This window comes from Tyto alba, unplaced genomic scaffold (genome assembly GCF_018691265.1).
Source record: "Tyto alba isolate M040663 unplaced genomic scaffold, T.alba_DEE_v4.0 Super-Scaffold_34, whole genome shotgun sequence".
Lineage (NCBI taxonomy): Eukaryota > Metazoa > Chordata > Aves > Strigiformes > Tytonidae > Tyto > Tyto alba.
The window spans coordinates 4,255,054-4,272,220 of record NW_024881309.1 but is presented as its reverse complement, the minus strand read 5'-3'; the positions used below and the strand labels follow the sequence as shown (position 1 = coordinate 4,272,220).

Here is a 17,167-nt window from a genome sequence, read left to right as displayed (position 1 = left end):
CTCTGGTGATGCACGGGGCTCCGTGTCCTGCTCCCAGGAAGTTTGGGGCTCCCCATGGGGCCAGAGTGTTCCCTCCCTGCTCCCCGTGTCCCCGGGGGAGGTGTCAGGGTTTTATTGTGGGGTGTTGGCAGAGGGGGGGGGGAGGCCTTTGTCCTGTGGAGCCCCAGGTGGGCTCTTATCACCGCTCTCCGCCCTCCGTGCCTGTTTGCACGGTGATGGGCTTTGCTGTTATCTGGGCTTTGCCGTTATCTCCAGATCCCCACCCTCGCTCCTCTCCTCCCAGCTGCCCGATCCGCCCTTGGGGTGCGCTGAACACACCCCACCCCCCCACCCCACTATGTACCCAGTCTCACCCACTGAGGCACCAAATTCCAGCACCCCCCCCACACACACACCTCTCCCCAGGAAGGGTCAGCAACCGGGCCCTTTGCTGCCAAACACGTGTGGGTCTGTCCGTGCACCTGGGGGGGGGGGGGTGTCCCTGACATGTCCCATGCAAGCGGGGGGGGGGGGGCGCGGCTCAGTGCTCCACGCTCTTAGGACAGGGTGACTCTAATTCAACATCCCCAGGGAGGGAGGGAGGGATGGAGACGGTCCCGCCCTCCTTGTCAGCGTGGAAAAAGAGGAATAAACACTTTTCCCTCAGGGGGGAACCGGAGGGCGTGAAACCCCCACCCTGCCCCGGGGTAGCACAGCCCCAGGCTGAGGCTGGGGGCAAAGGGGACCCCCCCCCCCCCCCCGCCCCGCCCCGGGGTTGTGCCGCCCCATAGCCCAGCCCCATAAAGCGGCGGAGGAGCAGCGGGGCCGCTCCCTCCGCCCTCCCCGGCCCCCGGTGCTCCCTCCCCGGCCCCCGGTGCTCCTTCCCCGGCCCCCGGTGCTCCCTCCCCGGCCCCCGGTGCTCCCTCCCCGGCCCCCGGTTCAGCCCTGCCTGGGGATGCTCCGCCGCCGCGGAGCCTTCAGCCTAGAGCCGCTCCGCGGCCGCGGTGAGTCGGTGGCCCCTGGGGTTATGGGGGACCCCCATGGAGATCAGCGACGGGGCGGGGGGGGGCTCCCCCTGGGGTCTGAGCTAAACTGGGGGACCCCCAGGGTCTCCAGCCTGCGAGGTCCGTGCTGGAGGGCATCCTCAAGGATCCCTAATTTTGTGAGGGGGGCGTTCTGTGCAGGAGTGGGGGCCCTAGTGCCTCCCGGTTTGTGGTGTCTGTGCTGAAGGGGGGGACTCTGGACCCCCCCAGTTTGTGGCCCCTGTGCTGGGAGGGGCCGAGGGTGCTGGCTGTACTGGGAATTCAAACCAGGTGTGGCCTTCCAGTGTCGGGGCTGATGGGCCTGTACTGGGGTTGAACCCCCTGGGTCCCCCCAGAAACCCCCAGCCCATCTATATCATCCCCCCCCACACCCCCCAGTTCAGCCTGTGCTGGGAACCCCTTCCAGCGGCAAAGGCTAGGAGGTACTGGGGGGGTCTGAGCTGGAGCTACAGAATCAGGGGGCCCCCAGCATGGTGGCAGCTCCCACAGGGGAAGATTTAGCTCTCCTGGTGATGGGGAGCCCCCCCCCCCGTGCCCCTTCGCACCCCCAGGGGGGCTCTGACCCCCTGTGAATCCCCCGTGTTGGCGAGACAAACGCTGCAGCTGGGGCGGGGGGGGGTGGGGAGAGGAGTGTGAAACCAGCCTCTCGGCCCGTGGGGCCGTCCCGGCAGCCCGTGGAAATGCTGCGCGTGGGAGCAGGGCGGCTGTGCCGGGGCGGAGGGGCCGTCGTGTCCCCCCCCCCCCCGGCATTGCTGGGATTCATGCGGGCGCTGAACGGCAGGATTGTCCGCCGGGATTATCCGCGGGCGCCGGCCTCGCCAACCCAACCAGGGATGTGCGGTGAGTGGCCTCCAGCCCCCCCCCCCCCCCCCCCCGGGGAGAGGAGCAGGAATTTGGGATCACCGGAGCCCCTCGACGGGTGAATTGGATCCAAACTGAGTGGGATTTCCCAAATAATTCACGCAGCACCCAGCTGGCGGCCCGCCGGTGGCCAAATAACTCTCGCCTAGTTGGGGTGGGAAGGGAGCCCTTAACCACCGGCTCAGCCAGTATCGCCGATCCCAAATCCCAAAAGGAACCAGTTGGGAACCAGTCCTGTAATGAGGTGCCTCTGGATACAGGGCCCCGTCGCCGGCTGGGGTGGCTATAAAAGGGAGCGCCGGGACGCGCGCCCGGCAGTCGGCTCCGGCTCTCGGCGATGTGGGGTGGCTCCCGCGCTGTCTGGAAGAGGAGGTTCAGCTGCTGTGAGTTCTTGGGGGGGAGGCGGGGGGGGAGGATGAGCTTCTGAGCAGGGGTTTTTGGGGGGTGGGGGGGGGGTGGGGGGCGGCTCTGCACCCCGAGTCAAGCGCCGGGAGGGTGCCAAAGCTTCGCTCCCCACCTCCCCGAACCCTCTTGCCGTGGCCTGGATGGGAAGGGAGGTGAGTGTGGGTGTAAGGAGGGCTGAGAGTGAGCCCCCACCACGCTGCAATCCCACCCTGAGTGATGGCCGGCGGTGGCCCCCCACCCCCCCCAAATCTGAAGGGCCAAGTTCAAGGAGCCGGTGGTCCCTGGAGCCATCCTGGGGCTGCAGGAGCAGCTGGAGTGACTCAGGGAGGGGCTGGGGGGGGGGGGGGGGAGGGGGGGTGGGTGAGCACCCCGTCCTAACTCTGCCCCCCCACCCCAACCCAACACCACCCGGCCTCCCTCGCCCCACAGATGGTCCCTGGGAGACGGCGGAGAGCTGCGTGGTGAGCACCTCCGCCAGCGTCTACCGCCGGTTGCAGGAGAGCCCGCGGCAGCCCCCGGCGGGGGGGATGAGCACCTGGGGGCCCCCCCCACCGCCACCCCTCTCCCCCAGCAGCCCCCCGGCAAGCGGGCGGCTCCTCAAGTCCGAATCGGAGGACTCCGGGGTGGAGATGGCCAGCAACGAGCACTCGCCTTCCACCCCCCTGGGCTCCGAGAGCAGCTTCTCCCTCGACGGTTTCCCACCGGGGAAGAGCCCCCCCGGGGAAGAACCGGGCACGGAGCCCCCCCGGGCCCCCCGCAGCCGCTCGGCCAGCAAGAAACTGGTGCAGGCAGCGCAGCGGAGCAGGAGGCAGCGGGTGCCCGGGCGCTGCCGACGCAGCACCAGCGCGGCAGAGCCGGCGTGGGACCCCGAGGAGCCCAGTGCTGAGGACCCCGAGGGAGCGGTGTGTGCTGGGGGAGCTGGGGGGGGGCTTGGGGGGGGTTGTTTATCCCCCTCTTCGGTAGCCCTTGAGCCCCCCCCTGGTTTGCCCGCAGGCCGTGCCGGGACAGGGGTTGAGGTATTTGGAGCACGTCTGCCAGATGCTGGAGCGCCTGGCCCGGCTGCAGCAGGACAACCGGCTGCTCCGGCAACAGGCGGCGGATGCCCGGCACACCCGCCCTGACACCACGGTGAGGGGCTGGGGGATGGAGGGCGGGGGGGGGATGAGGGTTGGGAGGTGTGTGGTGGTGATGGGAGCCGGGGGGGGGGGGGGGGGGGGGGGGGGGCGAATCCCAGCTCACCCCCAGCCTCTCCTCACCCACAGCCCACCCAGGAGCCGCGGGGGCAGGATCGGGCCCTGTGGAGGTTCCGGCCGCGCTCCTGCTCGGACAGCCAGGCACCAGGTGAGCGGGGTGGGATATGGGGATGGGGGGGGGGGGGGGGGGGCGGGCAATGTCCGGCCGGACCCCCACACTGGCTTTGTGTTCCCCCCCCCCCCACCCCCTTGTCACACAGCGCCTGACCCCGGGCCGTGCCGGAGGCCGTGGGGGCACTCGGCCAGTTCCCCCAGTCTGCTGGACCCCTCAGAGAGTGGGGCAGGAGCCCCGACACCGGACAAGGTAGGGGCCGGGGGTTGGTGGGGTGAGGTGGGGGGTGTGGGGGGGTGTCCCACGGCCCCCCCCCTCGCTGACAGCTGTGTCCCCCCCCTCTCCCTGGCAGGACGGGCGCTCGCAGTGGGGCCGGGTGAAGGTGCTGCTCACCCGCCTGACCCGCCGCTCGCTGCGGGGTGGCCGCTGCAGGTAGGGCCGGGGGGGGGTGTGTCGTCTCCCCCCCCCCCCCCCCCCCCCCCCGAGCCCCCCATCCCGCTGCCATCCCTGGATGGAGAAACTTCACTGCACCTCATCGCACCTATTGCATCACGCTTCTTGCATCACACCCCGCCGTATGACATCACGCCCACCCGGGGCCGGTCCCCCCCGCCACCCCTTCACCCTTTTTTTTTTTTTTTCCCCCCCCCCCATAATAAAGCCTTTTCAGTGCCAAAGAGGTGGCTCTTTGCAAGGTGATGTGAAGTTGCGCGGTGACGTCACTCTCCTTGACCCGGCGTGACGTCACGAGGGGGCGCGTCACGGTCGCGTCACTTCCGACGGCTTTCCCCACTCCTTTTGTCCGCCCGGCCCCGGTCCCGCGGCCCCCTTCAAGCTGCTGCATCCCCCCTCCCACATCGCCCCCGGGGCAGGGTGGGCTCCGCGGGGGGGGGGGGGTCCAGCTACCTCGGGGGGGGGGCCCTAAAGCTTGTCCTCCCCCTCCCCAAGAGCTCCCTGCTGAGCCCCCTGTTCCCCCGCTGAGCTGCTGCTGCAGGTGGGTGGGGAGGGGGTGCCGGGGGTGGGTGTGGGGGGTTCCCTGCCGAATTGGGGACCCCGGTCGCATCGCAGGTGGGGGACAAGGTGGTTCACAGCCCGCAGGAGTGTTTGGGGGGGGGGGGTGGGGGTGTGGATGAAGGAGGTGGTCTTCCAGGAGGGGGGCTGGGCTGGGGGGATGCTTCGCTGCGGTGTTTTTGGTGCTGCTGGAGCCCCTCATCCTCTCGTCGGGTCTGCGTGGCGAAGGGCCGGGTACCGCAGGGGGAGGAAGATGCTGGTGAAAGCTGCCTGCAGCCCCAGCCAGGTGCTCTCCAACCAGGTACCCCCGTTATCCCCTCCATCCCCCCTCTTTCCTAGCGATTTCCTACTATGACTTGTGTTTGTGTGGGTTTTTTGTTTTGTTTTCTTTTTTTTTTTTTTTTTTTTTTCCCCCCCTTCCCGGCAGCGTACCCCGAGACCCCCGGCTCTGCTCCCACCTGTGTCACCCCTGGGCTGCAGCAGAGCATCCCCGGAGCCCGGCCCCAGCCTCCTGCATCCCACCGCTCCTTCCCTGGAGACGTGAGTGCTCATCCCTCACGCGGGGGATGGGTCCTGGCACCGAGGGGTGGGTGGGGGGGTCTCTGACCCCGGGAAGGGCTGGCTGTGAGCACAGCGTGATGAGGGGATGCTGTAGGTGGTTAGGTTTTCCTGGGTGGTGCCACGGGGGGTATTAGGATCTTTGTTTCCCTTCCTCCCCACCAGCAAACCTCCTGCCATCACCCCCAGTCCGCTCACCTGAGCCACCTGGGGAGATGCCCAGGGCGGGGGTGACTCGGGCAAATGGGGGGTGACAGGGACGTGTGTCCCCGCCGTGGGGTGGGCATCTGGGCAGCCCCCTCCCCTGCTGCCCTGCACCGCCCGGTGCCTTTTGGAGCACAAAACGCTCACCGGGGCCAGACCTTAATACGTGGGGCCGTTCCCTACTGGGTGCTGTGGCCACGTAGTTGTGTTTTGGGTGGGATATTTGTGGTCAGAGAGGATCTCTCTGGTTTCTGTAAGCCTCGGGGCAGCCAGGGGACTGTTTTCGGGTGAGCCCCCTCGGCACAGTTCTCTGCCTCCGGCCCATTCTGTGATACCAGGGAGAGGCGTCCGGCTGCCCCGCGGCTTCTGCCCCCTCCGACACCCCCCCAGCTGCATCCTGACCCCGAGGAGGATGCTGAGGCCACTCCGGATGATGCTGATTCTGCTTTCAGGGCCAAGGTGAGGAGGGGAGGGAGGTCTGCTCTGGGAACAGGCGATGGCCCCGGTGCCACCGGATCGCCCGGAGTTAAGGGAAGGCACCCAACAAAAAAAACTGAGGTGTGGACCCAGGCGTGCGCTAGACTGGGCAGACCTGGCTTAATTCACCCAATTTTGGGGGGAAAGCCCTTGGGATGGGTGGTGTGGGCTCATCGGCGGTTACCGCCAGACTGGTGGTGGGATGGTGACTGGAAAAGCTGGCCGTGGGCCCAGGGGGTCTTGTCCCCAAGAGGGATGGGGGCTTTGGGGAGGAAGGGGGACAGTCGGGAAGCTGCGACGCGACCAGGCTCACCACCCGTCTCTGCCTAGTCCCTGCCAGGGAGAAAAGGGGATGAAGTTGTGCTCGGCGGCGGGGAATGGTCCTTCTCAGGGGATGGCCCCATCCTGACACTGACCCCGCGGTCCTGGTGTGCACGGCACAGGCTGGGCTGGAGCTGAGCACGAAGCGGTGAGTGCCACCAGCTCTCGGGCATCTCTGAGCAGCGGCGTCCCTTCCCTCTGCTTTTTCGGAGGTCGGAGTGCTGACACGCTTCACCCCGCACCGCTCCAGAAATCGAGGCTGAGCGCACACCACACTGTAGAGTTAATTTTCCCTTTCTCCCTATTAACGCTGGGAGCTTGTGGGTGGTGCGAGAAACCAGTAATTATCCACTTTTACTATCGAAGATGGAGTCCTCCTCCCCAGCCTGGTGCGGAGAGTGCGCAGACCCGGCCCTGGCAAAGAGCTGCTTGTTCAGGAGCAGGTTTCCAGACGAGAGCGGAGTTTGCGCCGCCGGGAACGCTCGGGTTTGGTTTCCGTTGGGTGAAATCCCTCTCTCGAGCGTGCAGGGACGGCAGGAGGAGCTGACGGCACAGAGCTGGGCTTTGCTGAGCAGGGCCTAAGGATGGGTGGCTGTGTGCTGGATGGAGGAGAGGCAGGTCGCCGGGGATTCGGTGGCGGGGGACGGTCTGCAGCCCGGCACGGGGCGACACGGCCATATGCGGATGAAGCCACAGGGATTTCAGAGAGCCCGGGTGGGGTTTAATCCAGCTGCAACGAGGAATGTGGCAACTCCCAGCCGTGGAGCCCGGGGCCCTGCAGCCCACCCACTGACCCCTGCCCACCCGGCGTGGGGTCTGCCAGGGGCTCAGCTCGTGGAAAAGCGTGGCCCTGGCTCGGGCGCCTGGGCTCGGCTCCGTGCATGGCAGTAGTTAAATATAGCATCCCTGCTCCGGGTAACCGTGGCAACTGATTTTTATTTTGCTTAAACCTGGCCCGGCATGTGATGCGGTTGGGAAGGAACAGCTGAGGGGGGATGAAGTTCTCCGCGCTGCGGGAGGAGGCGCTTGGCTCGGTCCCAGTCGGCGACTCTCCGGGATCCGGGCCGGGGATGCGCTGGGGTTGGGGGCCTCGCTCCGTGTCCCTGCGGACGGCCTCGCTGGGGACAGTCACCAGCCTTTCCCGTGGCCTGGCGGGGCTCCGGTCCCATCCCCTTCACTCCCATCTTCGCAGCCTCCCTGCCAGCAGCGGGAAGGTTTTAGTCGGGGTCCAGCTCTCCGCTTTCTGCTGGGCTTCCCGGGGTGCGCCTCACCCCTGTTCCCTGCCACGCCGCGGGGTCCCGTTTGCCAAATTCAGGTACCGGTGGGAGGTGGTGGCGATTTTCCTGCTGGATGTCGGGGGGGGGGACTCCCTGGAGCAGCGGGGAGCCTCGTGCCAGCCCAAGGTGGAGAAGGGACCCCGCTGCCTCCCTTGCTGAGGAGGTCGCTGAGGCTTTGCCGCGGTGACGCCGGGTGCCGTGCCAGCTCCGCCGCCCCGAAAGCCCGTTTCATTTTCTGCAGGTGCTTGGACAAGGCTGTGTTTTAGAGAAGGCGAGGTCCCGCTCCGGGTTGACAGCTCCCAGCACCTTCCCCGTCCTGCTCCCACCTAAACAGAGCGGTTTTTAGCAGGAGATAGAGGCCCCTGAGCAGCACATGGTGGCCACAGGACCACTGAGCTACCCCCTGGAGAACCAGCCCTCCTGGCTCATCCCCACCCGGCCAGGCATCATCTCCCTCCTCACCCTGCTGCCGTGCAGGAGGCAGGGGGGGGGAAGCTCCCCTCCGAAGGCAGGCAGGTCCCCTGTGCCCCCCTTCCCTCCCCAAATGGCCATGATGGTGATGTTCCAGCAGCGGGATTTTTGGCTACGAGTGTTACAAGGCGCCGCTGGATTTTGCTGGAGAAGGGACATCGGGAACCCGGAGCCACTAAAGCGCTGCTGGAGCGGTGGAGGAGGCGGCTGAGCAGACGTGGGTACGTAGCCAGGGGGGAACCCCACGTCCCTGGTGCAATCCTGGGGACAGCCTGCACCCCGCTCCGCAGCACCATTTTTTGGGGGGGAGCTCGGCCTTCTCCCATCCTTCATGCACGCCTGCGTTTCAGCAGCCCAAGGCTCCGGAGCCAAGCGCTGTCCTGCCCCTGGACGCTCTCCTAGCCTTTGTCTACTTTGATTGGGAATTTCTGTGGCTACCCGCACCGAATGGAAGCGGGGGGCTGCTCGGCAGGTGGAGGGAGGATGTTTGGGGGGCGTAGGGGGGGGTGACGGGTTGTTCTTCTTCCAGGAAACCTCCCTCTTCTGCCTCCTGCCCTGGCCCACATCCCCCACAGCGTCACGGTGCTCGACGCGGGGGGGGGAAAAGCAAAGCCAACCCTCCCTGGCGAGCAAAATCCCCAGCTCCCTGGAGATCGAGCTGGGTCAACTGGGGCGAGAAGTGCTGGGACAGTGGGGTGCTGTCTCTGCGAGCTGCCGCTCACCCCCTCTCCTCTTTTCTAGACTAACGACTCCTCCGATGAGGAACCAGCATCCGCCGGGTTTCTACCAGGAGAGAGCAAAGTCCCTGCCTGGGTGTCCTGTCGCGGGTGGCACCGGGGTCCCCGTGACCCTTTTCTGCCCCGGCCCCCTCCCTGTGGAGCTGGGCTTGAGCTGGCTCCCACCCCTGGAGCCAGGGCAGCCGTAGGGGTTTGCTCCTGCCCCGTTATTCGTGTTTAATGGCAACCTCTTAATCAGGAAACCTTGCGGGGGTTGGAGACACCCCGTCTCGGCGCTCTGAGCCGACACTGCAGGTGGGGCCAGGCTGGCTGGGTTAGGATGGAGGGACTCAAAGAGCAGGGGGGGTGCTGCCCATAGCAGAGTCCTTCACCACAAGCGCCAACCCCAAAACTGCCTTCAGCCCCTTGTCCCAGGACTCCCCCACCCCCCTCCCTACGCTCTAATTCGCTCTATTCCACTGTAAAAATTGTATTTCTCGTGCTTTGCTGAAGCTGTTTCCTCTCTGCGTCTCTCCAGGGGCTGTTCAACCCCATTTCTTTTTCCCACCCCCCCTCCATCCCTTTAATACCTTTCTGAAAACGACACCAGCGCTCTGCTGGAGTCGGGGTGGGGGGGGGGTGTCCGTGCCAGCCCACGGGGGAGCGTGTCCCCGTGGGTGCCCCCGGCGCGGCAGTGGCTGCCCGGTGGCAGCAGAGGGCGGCAGCAGCCCGGCCTTGCCACCGCATCCCCCCCCCCAAACCACCCCGTGACACAGACCCCGGCCCTGCTCTGCCAAAAACTTTATTGGAGAAGAGCAGCGGGGCCCCTGTCCCCCCACTCTGGCTGTGGAGTTCCCCCCCCACCCCCCTCCAAGCCCCCCGGTTTTCCCTGGGTTGTATTTCCCTTTTGCATCCCGCCTTGTCTTCCCCTGCCCTGGGGTTTGGGCTTCCCGCCCCCCCCCCCGCCCTTTATCCCTCGGAGGGGGGCACCCATGGCTATGCAGATGTGCACACACACACACCCCCCCCCAGCTGTGGGGCAGAGGCACTTTTACACTGTTCCTGTTTTTAAACAGCTGATTTAGAGCTTGGCATCACTTGATGCTCGGCAGGGGAAGCGCAGCCCTTGCATCACCCTCTCCTGATGCCTCAAAAAATGGAATTTGAAAGTTTTTATCCTCCTTTCCCCGCTCCCCCGCCCTCCACCCGGGGGGTGGCTACTAAGGCACAAAATGAATGGCCCACCGGCAGGCGCAGGAGTGGCCCTGTCCTTCTGCTGGAGAAAGCAAAGAGCCTGGGCCCGATCCGGAGCTGGGGTGGGGGTGCTGTGGGCCTGGGAGCGGCTGGCAGCACCCAGCCCGCTCCCCATTTTCAGCTGAGCGGGGGCCCCCCCGCTTCCCTTCTCCGCTGCAAACCCCTATTTAAGGCAAAGCCTGGCTGCAGGTGGTGGGGGGGGGGGGGGGGGGCAGAGATAACGCAGATGTTGCACAGCTGGCTAGGGTAGGGGGGAGCCCTGCTGCGCCCCCGGCCCCAGGCAATACCTTGTCCTGGCAGGAGGGCAGAGCCACGGGGGCAAAGGGAGCAGCCAGCGGTTAAACCCCCCTGAGTCTGTTGCTGGGAGGGAGGAGACGGGGAGCAGCCCAGCTTGGGGGGCGCTGGCGGAACTGGGGGGGGGGGTGCTCCCCATCATCCCCCCCCATCATCCCCCCCCAGTGCTCAGTCATCGGCCACGATGGACAAAGCCCGCAGCTCGCTCAGCTTGGCGTCGTTCTCCCGCTCCCGTTGCTCATCGCTCAAGCCGGGCCGGTCGATCTGCGCTGTCAGGTCCCCAAAAATCTTGTGCATCTCCGTGTAGTACACAACCTGTTGGTAAGGGAGGAGAAAGGTTTTGGAAGCGGGCGGGGGGGGGGGGGGCGAAATTAGGTGGGGGGGGGGAGTCTCCTTTCCCCCCCCTCCCCGTGGGAGCCAAGAGGTGCGGCGCTGCCCGAGCCAGCCCCTCGCCTTAGCATTCCTGTTTCTAAAATAGCTTCCTCCCATGTGTTAATACCACCCCCTTAGATTATTACAACTCAACACATTTTAATAACACGCTGCCCTTCTCTGCTCGCTTCCCATCTGGGGAGCCCCGTGCGTGGGGGGGGGGATGCTGCCGGCACCCAGCACCGCCGTGCAGCCCCCCCTCCGTGTCCCAGCCGGGCTGACCCCCCCCCTCGCCTCTCGCCGGTGTCACCGGCACCGGGACGAGCCGCCCGATTCCGCAACAGGTCTCTGCTTCCCCGGAGCACGGGGCCAGGAGCATCGCGCCTGGCAGCATGAAGCAGGGGGAGAAAGATGGAGGGGGGGGGTGTGGGGGGGGGTGGTGTGTGTTTAATAATGTGCTAATTAGCACCGCCAATTAACTCTGGCAGCGAGCAGCGCTTTCCCCGGAGTGGGAGCCAGGGGGTCAGCGCAGGCAGATGGCACCGGGCTGCCTGCTCGGGCGCGGGCCTTCGCCGAAGGAGAGCTGTGGTGTCCTGGCTGCGGGTGGCGGGGGGGGGGGCACAGAGTCAGGCTCCCCCCTTCCCCAGGCTTTGGGGAGTAGGGGGGGGCTGCTGTGGCCCGAGGCAGGAAGGTGATGGGGGATGCCCTGACCTGGGCATCCCCCCCCCTTCCCCATTTCTGGCGGGGAGGGAATGAAGAAGCAGTGCCCCCCCCCCCCTCCCCGGGCTGGATGATGCCGGCGTTGCCCCCATTTCACAGAGGGGCACAGGCGAGGCTTGCGGGGCCGGCCCCAGCAGCTCCAGTGCGGAGACACACACCGTCTCCATGGAGACCGGTTCCCCTAATCTTCCTCAAAATGATGCTTATTTTGGGCAGGGCCGAGGGGAGATGTTGGGGACCCACACGCCTTTGCCAGCTGCCTGTATTCCCCCCCACCCCCCCCAATCCACCCATCCCGGGGTGCAGCGGGGGCTGCTCTGGGGCTGGTTCTCCCCACGCAGCGGGCGCCGGGTGATTCAGCATCCACGCTCATTTACACAGTGACTAACGAACCCCGCGCTGCGGCGGCAGGGCCGAGGAGCTCCGACGTGCCAGCAAGAACCCCCCCACCCCCCCCCCAAAAAAAAACCAAACCAAACCAAACCAAAAAAAAACAAACCCACAGCCCCGCCAGCCAGGTCACCCCAAAGCATCCTCCCCGCACCAGCAAGAGGTGTTGCCCTGAGCCGAAAACACCCGCGGGCACCGTAATCCCTTGGCAATGCCACAGGCAAGCACGAGCCCTGGGTGCCATTGGAACAGCCCCCCCCCCCCCCCCCCCCCCGCCACCGTGTCCCTTGTCCCCAACCCGGCGTCAGATGGGCTCGGTTCATTCACATATGGCCAAGCGGCGCTGCCAAATCCGGCACAGAAAAGGCACCGGCATGTTGAAACGAATCTCCCCCCGGGGTGGCAGGGCTGGAGGCAGCTGTGTGCAGCCGGGGGGAGCCGCATGTGTGTGTCCCCCCACCCCTGCTGTCCCCAAGGATTGTGTATGTGTGTGTGTGTGTGTGTGTCCCGCCCCACAAGCCCCGGGCACACACCAGCATCCCCGGCAGCATCTCCTCTGTTACTGAACGGGCAACGCAGAGCAAATATTTTGGTCGCTGCCCCCACCACCACCCACGTGCCACAGCCGAGGCCTTCCCGCGGGAGACGGAGTCCCCAAGGCCCAGGGGGGGGCTCTTCCCCCCCAGTAGGACCCAGCGCCTAACCAGTAAGCCGCCATCCGGGGCGTTCGCGTGCCTCGCCAGCCGAGTCTCCTGTGCTTTAGCAAAGGATCCCACAGGGATCGAGCCCCACCCCCAATGCTTTTCTCCCATTGAAATATGAGTGAAAAACCATCCCTGCTTCTATGGGGAGGGGGCTGCACCCCAGCCCCGCGGGCACTGACAGTCCCAGCAGCTGGGGGGGGGGGGGCGCCCCCGTGGCACCGCAGGGAGCTCACCCCGCTGTACCTGCTGCCTGCAGCCCAGTACTTTTCCAGCTATGGATACCATATGCTCCGTCCCCATCCCATCAAATCCCATCTCCAACTCGCCTTTGAGACCGAGCCAACGGCCCCAAGTCCACCTGTCTTGAACTAATTCTGTTTCGGGACACCGTGTTCTCCTGATTTTCTATAGATCGTGTTTACAATGCCACAGCTGGGCAGCAGCGCTTTGTGTTTGTGTCAGCCCTACATAAAACAAAAGCCCGGGGTCGCTGCCAGGGCCGGACTGCAGAGGCTCACCCCAACCCACAGCACTGCCCCACGGACAGTCCTCGCAAGCCCCATCTTTTTCCTCATCTAATTAAAACAAAACGAAACAAAACAAAACAAAAAAAAAAAAACAAAAAACAAACAGAGGAGTATCATGTTTTCTAGCTGGAAAATAAAGTGCAAGGCGGGAAGGAAGTGTTGTTCACGCACTCACACCAGCGCCGGGGCTCCAAATCTCCCCCTTTCATCTTCGTGTGGCCACTTCAAAGTCCCCAGCCAGGGAAATATTTGCCTCCGTTGGCTTGGCCCAGGCACGTGGGTGGACAGAAGTATTTGGTGTTGAATGTTACAGCCCCTGCAAGCTGGGGGGCATGTCACGCTGGCAGGAGACACCCGGCACCGGGGGCCGGTGGCCAAGCTGTGCCATGGGAACCCAGCGGCCCGGCGAGAAGGTTTTGGAGGGTCTCGTTGAGTCAAAGCCATGAAGCTGCTGCTCGGGAGCTGGTTTGAAGCGGGGTCCTTCCCCCTGCCTGTGCCATGGCTGGTTCCCAGTAAAGGCAACTGGGCCCCTTCGTAGCTCGTTGTCACACTGGCTGGTGCCACTTGTCACACATTTGTCTCACTTCAGCCCCTCCGTTTTCCCCCAGGGCCAAAAAAAAAAAAAAATAAAAGGGAAAACTACACAGGAAGGGCAGGTTTGACCCGAGGACATGCAACCCCCGAGTCACAGCCCCCGGCCCCCGTGTGTCCCCATCCACCCCTTCCCTTGAGGGATGCGCCCTCCAGCCCCATGGGCCAACCATCGCTCCTAGAGGTACCTGCAGAAGAGGCTGCAAATAAAAATTCCACCGAGTAACCCAACTTCCCCCCCCACCCCATCCCCTCCCCGAGATGCTAAATGAGCTCCATGAGGAAGAGAGAACCCGGGAAGCAGCGGCGGCAACGGGATGAATGGGGCTGGCTGGGGGCGGCAGCAGAGCCCGTCCCCATTCACATCCCTCCCATCCGGCATGAGGGGGCTGGGGGGGGGGGGGGATGCTCCCGGCATCACCACGGCAGCCCCCCCCCCCCCCTCCGGCTGCCCTCGTCCCTGCAGGTGAGCAGCCACTGCGGTGAGTCAGGGCTCCCGGGTGCTATTCCTGGCTTGCCACTGACTCATTAAGTTACCTTGGGCAAATCACTTCTCTTTTCTTTTTTATTTCAGCCACCTGCGAGGTGGTGGTGGTGGTGGGGGGTGAAACGCTGCGCAGCCCCCCGGGGCAAGAGCTGCTGAACGGTTTGGGGGACACACACATGGCCTGAGCATGAGCCTCGGCGCAAACATGTCATCAGGGGAATGCTGAGCTCTCCTCCCGGCAGTGGTGGTGCCGGTGTGTTCCTCCCCGGGGGGGGGGGGAAGGATGCAGGCAGTGCTGGGGAAGAGGGCTGCAGCTCCCTTCTAGGTCGGTGGGGAGGGGGGGGACGTGACATGCTTGAGCATCCACCTGGGACCGGCTTTAGTCTAGCCTACGAGAGACGCCTCAGCTTTGTTATGACGCTGCCTCTTGGGTATTAAAACCACGGGATTTCGCTCGCTCTTCCCAACGAAAATCCTCACCTGAAGAGAGGCAGGGCAGACGGCCAAGAAACCAAAGCGAGGATTCCCAGGAAGAGGGGACGAACGGCGAGTCTCGCCAACAGCCCCGGCAGCAGCCCCCCGCTCGCATCTCCCCCCCCCCCCCCCCCCCCCCGTGCTGCCCCCCTCAGCTCGCCCCCGAGGAGCCAGCTGGCAGTTGGGAACCAGCACGAGCAAAGCGAGGGACACCGTGGCCAAGGACAGAGGGGGCAAAGCCTCTCTCTAAGGAGACTGCCAGCGGATCACAAACACCCAGACAGAGCAGGCGGCATTCGGGTTTCAAGGTCTCGGCCAAACGACCCACCCACAGCGAGCGGCCGGAGAGGGTTTGCAGGGAGGGGGGAAAGGGCCAGCCAGATTTTACGGTGGCTCCAGGGAGTCTGGTTATTTCGGCTGCGGTGGCTGGAACAGGGAGCCCCGCGCGCCCGATTGCTAAGGGAACAGCGAGAACAGCATCCCCAGCACCCACCCAGGCGGCGGCAGGGTGCATCGGTGCCATCTGGTAGGTGAATCAGCCTGCAGACAACTTGCTGGCAGCTCCGCGGAGAAAAGGGGGGCCCCCCCCCCCCCCCCCCCGCCCCGCCCCACCCCACCCCAAGTCGGAGGTGAGATGAAACACGTGCTCTTTGCACCTCCTTGCAGCCACCCCGCCGCACCTGTGTCGCCGCAGCAGCTCCCTTCCAAAAAATACCGCAGGAAAACGCCCACGCCAGGAGCAGCAGCAGCACGGGGTCTCGCCCACCTCCCCGGCGCTGGACCACCCCGTGACCCAGGGCACGATGGACGCCCGAGAGGCCAGAAGTTCAAAGCTAGATTACATCCCGACAACGCTCCCCTCCAGCCTAAAGAAAAGGGTGAGAGGAGAAGGAAGATGGAGGAGGAGCGGCAGCAAGTCGCGGAAGGAAGCTGGAGGATGGAAATTAAAGCAGGCTGTGGTTGATTTAGGCCACCCCTTCCTGCAAATCCTCGGTGTGGAGATTACACGGCAGCCTCCTCTATCTCTGCCGGCACGCACAGGTTCTGGTCACCAAGAGCCAAAAGAAACCCTTAAGACAAGCCCTGAGCATCTCCTAACCTCAAACAAGATCCAACCCCGAGCTCAGGACTACAGACGCAGAGAGACGATGAATAAAGCCATCAAACGCCAGCGGCGAACGTATAACCAGGGCTTGAACTGATTTAGGCACAGGGCACCCTACGTGTTCCAGGAGCGTCCCTGAGACGAGGCAGAGCCACATAAACCAGCAAAAACTCACCTCCGGGTGTCTTTTCTCTCCGGCAGCCAGCACCGTACCACCGCAGGTACCGGCAGATGCCAACCTGCTCTTCTGCCAAGACAAGGTCCACGGGTGACCTGCCCAGTGTCCCACCGCTGCTCCCCAGCCCTCGCCCCTCTGGGTAATTAAACTGCTGGAGGTACGGCACTTGGGGGGAGGATTGCTGGGTGTCACCCCTGCGTTACACCCAGCTTGAGAAGGTAGCTAGCTCTAAGGGCAGTTTGTCCCCCGGCGGGACCCCAGCTGCTCTGCGGTGAGGACACCCACCAAAGGGACACGCGGCAGTGCCTGGCAGGGGGGGGGGCAGCATCTCACCTGCGCCCGGACCAGCGACTCGAAGCTGGGTTTGAAATAATCGATGCGGCTGCTGTAGAACTTGGGCATTTCCTCCAGGAGCTGCTTGTTTTTGGCTTCAAAGTCCTCCTTCACCGGCCGCAGCTCTTCGCGGGCCTGGGAAAGGAGAGAGGATGGGGAGTCAGACGTCTGGGAAAAGGCCCTGCTGTTGGGCAGACCTGCACAGAGGCCCCCCCGGGCCAGCAGACTGCTCTGCTTTGACCCAAGGACAACCAGTGACCGGCTAACGGAGCCTGGTGGGACCAAATGGCCAGCTAGCAGAGCCTGGTGGGGCCCATACCACATCTGACGGAGCCTGGTGGGACCCATACAACGTCTGATGGAGCCTGGTGGGACCCATACAACGTCTGATGGAGCCTGGTGGGACCCATACAACGCCTGATGGAGCCTGGTGGGACCCATACAACGTCTGATGGAGCCTGGTGGGACCAACCAACCATCTAATGGAGCCTGGTGGGACCAAATGACCAGCTAACAGAGCCTGGTGGGACCAAATAACCATCTAATGGAGCCTGGTGGGACCAACCAACCATCTAATGGAGCCTGGTGGGACCAAATGACCAGCTAACAGAGCCTGGTGGGACCAAATAACCATCTAATGGAGCCTGGTGGGACCAAATGACCAGCTAATGGAGCCGGGTGGGGCCCATACCACATCTGATGGAGCCTGGTGGGACCCATACAACGTCTGATGGAACCTGGTGGGACCAAACGACCATCCAGTGGAGCCTGGTGGGACCATATGACCAGCTAACGGAGCCTGGTGGGACCCATATTACATCTCATGAAGCCTGGTGGTACCCATACCACATCTGACAGAGCCTAGTAGGGCCCATACAATGTCCAATGGAGCCTGGTGGGACCCATACCACATCTGATGGAGCCTGGTGGGGCCCATACAATGTCCAATGGAGCCTGGTGGGACCCATACGACCATCCAGTGGAGCCTGGTAGGACCCATACGACTAGCCAGTGGAGCCTGGTGGGACCCTAGCTGTGACCCTGGACCATGGGGAAAGCCATGGGACACTGAGACAGGCTGCTGCAGAGATCACAAGCCAGCTGGTCTTC

General features: G+C 64.5%; 2 protein-coding genes across 9 annotated transcripts in view; one reads left to right on the top strand and one right to left on the bottom strand.

Annotated features, from left to right (window-relative positions):
• The first annotated feature begins 870 nt into the window (after positions 1-870).
• On the top strand, positions 871-9,140 carry CUNH8orf58 (chromosome unknown C8orf58 homolog). Of its 6 annotated transcripts, XM_042801342.1 has the most exons (13): positions 871-983; positions 2,144-2,266; positions 2,718-3,190; positions 3,282-3,416; positions 3,551-3,629; positions 3,742-3,845; positions 3,946-4,587; positions 4,833-4,905; positions 5,032-5,144; positions 5,705-5,825; positions 6,174-6,312; positions 7,683-8,133; positions 8,654-9,140. In XM_042801342.1, the coding sequence occupies exons 2-7, from the start codon at positions 2,221-2,223 to the stop codon at positions 4,027-4,029; spliced, it is 921 nt and encodes a 306-aa protein (XP_042657276.1). In that variant the 5' UTR covers positions 871-983; positions 2,144-2,220; the 3' UTR covers positions 4,030-4,587; positions 4,833-4,905; positions 5,032-5,144; positions 5,705-5,825; positions 6,174-6,312; positions 7,683-8,133; positions 8,654-9,140. The 6 variants fall into 6 exon arrangements, with proteins under 6 accessions (XP_042657276.1, XP_042657277.1, XP_042657278.1 ...); XM_042801343.1 differs by lacking the exon at positions 4,833-4,905; XM_042801344.1 differs by having other exon boundaries at positions 4,833-5,144; positions 8,010-8,133.
• Positions 9,141-9,414: 274 nt separating this feature from the next.
• BIN3 (bridging integrator 3) overlaps positions 9,415-17,167 on the bottom strand; it is a 42,065-nt gene continuing 34,312 nt past the window's right edge. For all 3 annotated transcript variants that reach the window (XM_042801345.1, XM_042801347.1, XM_042801346.1), the window contains 2 exons: positions 16,058-16,192; positions 9,415-10,491 (listed from right to left, as the gene is read on the bottom strand). In XM_042801345.1, coding sequence (XP_042657279.1) covers positions 10,345-10,491; positions 16,058-16,192 — 282 coding nt within the window. In that variant the 3' untranslated portion in view covers positions 9,415-10,344. The remainder of the gene's footprint in view (positions 10,492-16,057; positions 16,193-17,167) is intronic.